Source organism: Sinocyclocheilus grahami, unplaced genomic scaffold (assembly GCF_001515645.1).
Source record: "Sinocyclocheilus grahami isolate Dianchi unplaced genomic scaffold, SAMN03320097.WGS_v1.1 scaffold585.1, whole genome shotgun sequence".
Taxonomy (NCBI): domain Eukaryota; kingdom Metazoa; phylum Chordata; class Actinopteri; order Cypriniformes; family Cyprinidae; genus Sinocyclocheilus; species Sinocyclocheilus grahami.
In genome coordinates, this window is record NW_015505764.1 from 349,853 (window position 1) to 354,492 (window position 4,640).

Sequence of the window (4,640 nt, forward strand, 5' to 3'; positions counted from 1 at the left end):
TGCAGGAGGTGATGAGAAAGTCACATGATGAACCAAAGCCCATCGCAAGCAGTTTTTAAATAATAACATATATAGAAGGTGCACAGTGTCATTTACACAAAAACTTAACACCACATGAAACTGAAATAATGCAATAAACATTCATTTAACAACATTAGGTGTAAGACACAACCCTAATATACAAAACTAAGAAGAAACATAGTTATTTCAACAAAAAAACATCAAATTTGAAATGTAACGCAGGGAATTCTTGGAATGTCAATTTACGGTTATTCACTGTAAATTATACAGTCTTTTTCACTTCCAAAAACGGTATATTACCATAAAATTAATGTCCAATACATGTAATGTCCAATACAGTTTTTCACCGTATATAGTAGGGGAATTTACCGTTAACCATTTAACAGGATTTTACTGTAGCATTTTTACAGTCTTTTACCATTAAATTTACGGTAATTTTTTTACAGTGTAGTATTACTATGGTACATTTTTCTAAGCACACAGTGAATAAGAATCGATGAAAGAATCATAGTATTCCTATTTGTTAACTTTTCATTGTGCCATTTTTTTTAGTAAATACCCTGCTCTGACATAGTTTATTCTAAATTATGTAATAATAATAATAAAAATAATAATAGTTTAATTATAATACGTAATGAATAAACAAACACTTTGGGAATAAATTAAAATAAAATAATTTGAAACTGTGGCTGCATGTTTGCAAAATTAAACAAAAATAAGTATGTTGCCAAGGCTGTTGTTGGATTTTGAAACGGATAGAAGGGTTATTGGATGATGCAAATAATATAAAATGGCTGATATGTTGGTGTATCAGTATAAAAACTGTATGTATATAATAAAAATGATACAATATTTGAAAAAATATACTTTAGTTGGATTATACCATGTCCCTGGACACTGTTGTCACTGCTTGACATGTAATTTCAACTCCGTCACAGACTTCAGAGGACTCTGGGGTGACTGTGTCTCAGAGGAGCTGCTGGACTGTTGTGTCCTTCTGGTTGAAGGTTCTGCTCTTCATCATCTTCACTCCAGCTTTCCTGAACTACGCCTCCCTGCAGAGAGAGGGACAAGTGCTGTCATCCGCAGGTGAGACCTCATCATCTCTTCAGGAAGACTTTAGGATCATGTGCAGTTTGACAACTTTTCATCTCATTTGATTTAATATTTCTTTCTATATGTAGGTGCTCAGCTGATTGATATCGGCCTCGGCCAAAAGATCTATCTGTTGTGCAAAGGACACGGGCAACCTGTTGGTAGGTTAAAAGAATAGCTCATCTAAAATCTGATATTTATATTGTGGGTTGTACACAGTGAAAACGATGTTTCATTTTTGTTTCAGTTGTTCTTGATGCTCCAGCAGGGATGTCTTCAGATGTTTGGTATTATGTGCAGGAGAGTCTCTCATTATCGACAAAAGTTAGTTCAAACAAACTGCAACAAAAAACCTTCTTGCAATCCTGTTTGATCAATTAGATAAAAAGAGTGATTCATTTATGAATCTGGCATTGCTAGATCTGATTCTAAACAGGTGATAAGAAACATATGACGTAATTGCTGAAATATTGACATGGAAAATGATTCTCAGGTCGGTATATGTTAATCTCCATCATCAGATAAGGATTTATCAGTAATAATTTTCTGGAGCACAGAGGTATATCTAAAAAGCGTTTAGTGACGGCGTAGCTTTTTCACTGTATATGATGAAATATATTTAAGATGAAATATCTGTGTATAAATTTAATCCTAACATGATTATAAGGCCACCTAAAGTAATTGATTTTTGCATCTGTGTGGTTTGTTGTTTCTACAATTTTTCGTACAGTTAGAATACATTTTCGTAAGTTACTGAAAAAATCATGATTTGTTCGTGACTCTTCTGTATGAGTTGCCAATCAGTTTGACTGATTGAGTAACTGAGTGTTTTATTTTACGAATTGAATAGCTTGTTGTACTGTACTGTGTGTTTTTTTTCTTGCAGTCAGCGAGTACAGCACAACTGATTGATGGTTGCTATCTGACTATGACTTTATTGTTGCCTAGTCTTATTCTCGTCGCATGTTGTATAATTCACAAGCTCACATCTATGTGGCATGTCATTAAACCTACATTTGCAAAATGACTCCTATTTCAGTGATATCTTTTAGGTAGTAGTGTTGTTTTATGCATGTGATTCCAAAACAAAAAACACTTACTTAACATGATTAAATTAGCTTTTGCTGTTTAGAATGAGCTTATTAAAACTCCTCCATTAAGGAGATGATAAGAGAAAGCCATGCACTAGTGTCGTGTTAAATTAAATAAACAAAGCAGCACCACAGCTGTCATTGATGAGAGTCATAAAGGCATTATTGAGTTTCCTCTCCAGTGAAGTTATAAGACTTCAGCTTTCAGAGCATGTGCTGCTGTATTACTCTAGTAAGTCAAGGCAGTGAGGCGGTGAAGCATTTCTGTGACATGCTGTCAGAACAAACTTAGTCATGAAGTGCTGGAGATTCCTGCTGATGGCCTGCATCACAGTGACTGTCCAGTAGAGCCAGACGATGTAGAAAACATGTGATAATCGATGATTAAGATGAGTTGATGATTTCGATAGTGAAATTGTGCAACATTGTGAATATTGAAATTTGCGGATGACATTTCCTAAAGGAATTATCAGTGAGGTTTTTGTTTTTTTTGAGTGTCAGGTGAGGTTTCTCCTGCTGTCATTTTCATGACATTTGATCTGTGATTTGTTTCTCAGGTGTGCACCTATGACAGAGTCGGTCTGGGTTTCAGCCGAAGAACCCTGCAGAATGAAACTACAGGCACAGAGAAAGTCTGGGGAATATCAACCACCGGAAGGTATGAAAGTGTCTTAATCTGAAACTAAACACTGTTGGTGTGGCACAGGGCTGGGCGATATAGCTAAAAAATATATCAACGATATAATGTTTCATATCGTTCGGTATCGATAATTATTGACATTTTTTTATAACCTTTTTTAAAACAAAAAGCAATAGAAAAAAACGTTTAAATTTAACCACTGTATTTTTAAATTAACCCAATTTATTGAGAAAAACAACAAATATTTTTTTGTTTTAACAGTCAAACACAAAATAAAAATTAAACAAATATCTAATTTCTAATGTTTTATATGCAGGTTACAAGCTCCCGAAGCCACAGGAGGGCACAATGAGCAAAATAATGCAGCGCATTAAATTGCCAACGCAAAGGAAATAACTGTCTATAAAAATAAAAACGTGCATTACGTCTAAATTAACTCATAAATCAAACATAATTTCGTAAATTGCATAAACAATTATGAACAAAACAGCATCATGGATTTTATGCATTGCTTAATCCAAAGAGCCGAATCGCCATTAATAAACATTTAAACTGTTTTAACTTTGCATGGCTTTCTATACATCTCTTGTGTGAGACACGAGTGCAGCAGTCATATTTGTCCGTCTAAAAAATGCGCTGAATATGCGTTCTGTGTGAATGGCTTGGTTTCGGTTTTAACCTAATCAAGATCTTCTATGCATTGAGCTACTATATTTCTCTAATATTTTGAATGAATAACGCAGCAGCTGCGCGTCTCGTGGGCTAGACTAACAAAATATTAAAATGCAACAACGTCACTTACATCATTATCACCGCATCTCGTGCTCCACTGATGATGCTCCCAGACACACACCTAACATTTGATTGTACTATTTTTGCATTCAAATGCAAATGTTTATTTTAAATTCAACTAATATTACTTTTTTCTCATCAGAGGCAGGCACAGCACTCAATTCAGCATGTGTTCGTGTTTGTGTGTGCTGTCTGCGTCACTCATAGCACGTGCCTATATCCTGCACTATATTGAACATTTTTTCTGTCGTTATCGAAGAGGGTGTACCGTCGATAAATATCGATACTGTTTTATCGCCCAGGCCTAGTGTGATAGCACCAAAACATGTCCAAATATCATTGGCATCAATTAGAGCATTGGGAAATGATGTGTTCTTCCACTATGGTCCATAAAATGAAAGTTGACCTCCTGACACAATTTTATTATTTCTATTCTGTAACACTGGTGAAATATTGATACTTGAGTCTTAAACTTTTCTAGTTATATATACACTAGCTTTCAAAAGTTTGATGTACACTGTAAAAAATGACCGTGAATTTAACGGTAAAAGACTGTAAAAATGCTACTGTAAAAACATGTTAAATGGTTAACAGTAAATACCCCTACTATATAAGGTGAAAAACTGTATTGGACATTACATGTATTGGACATTAATTTTACGGTAGTATACCGTTTTTGGAAGTGAAAAAGACCATATAATTTACAGTGAATAACCGTAAATTGACATTCCCAGAATTCCCTGCGTTGCATTTCAAATTTGATGTTTCTTCTTAGTTTTTTCTTATCAGTTTTGTATATTAGGGTTGTGTGTTACACCTAATGTTGTTAAATGAATGTTTATTGCATTATTTCAGTTTCATGTGTGTTTAGTGTTTGTGTGAATGACACTGTGCACCTTCTATATATGTTATTATCTAAAAGTTGCTTGTGATGGGCTTTGGTTCATCATGTGACTTTCTCATCACCACCTGCATTTGGTGGTTATCAGTGTATTACAAAG

The 4,640-nt window shown here is 34.4% G+C and overlaps 1 protein-coding gene across 1 annotated transcript in view; it reads left to right on the plus strand.

Annotated features, from left to right (window-relative positions):
- The window catches only part of LOC107556959 (uncharacterized), a 17,951-nt gene that overhangs the window by 2,995 nt on the left and 10,316 nt on the right, over positions 1–4,640 (plus strand). The window contains exon 5 of the mRNA XM_016240227.1: positions 2,765–2,865. Coding sequence (XP_016095713.1) covers positions 2,765–2,865 — 101 coding nt within the window. The remainder of the gene's footprint in view (positions 1–2,764; positions 2,866–4,640) is intronic.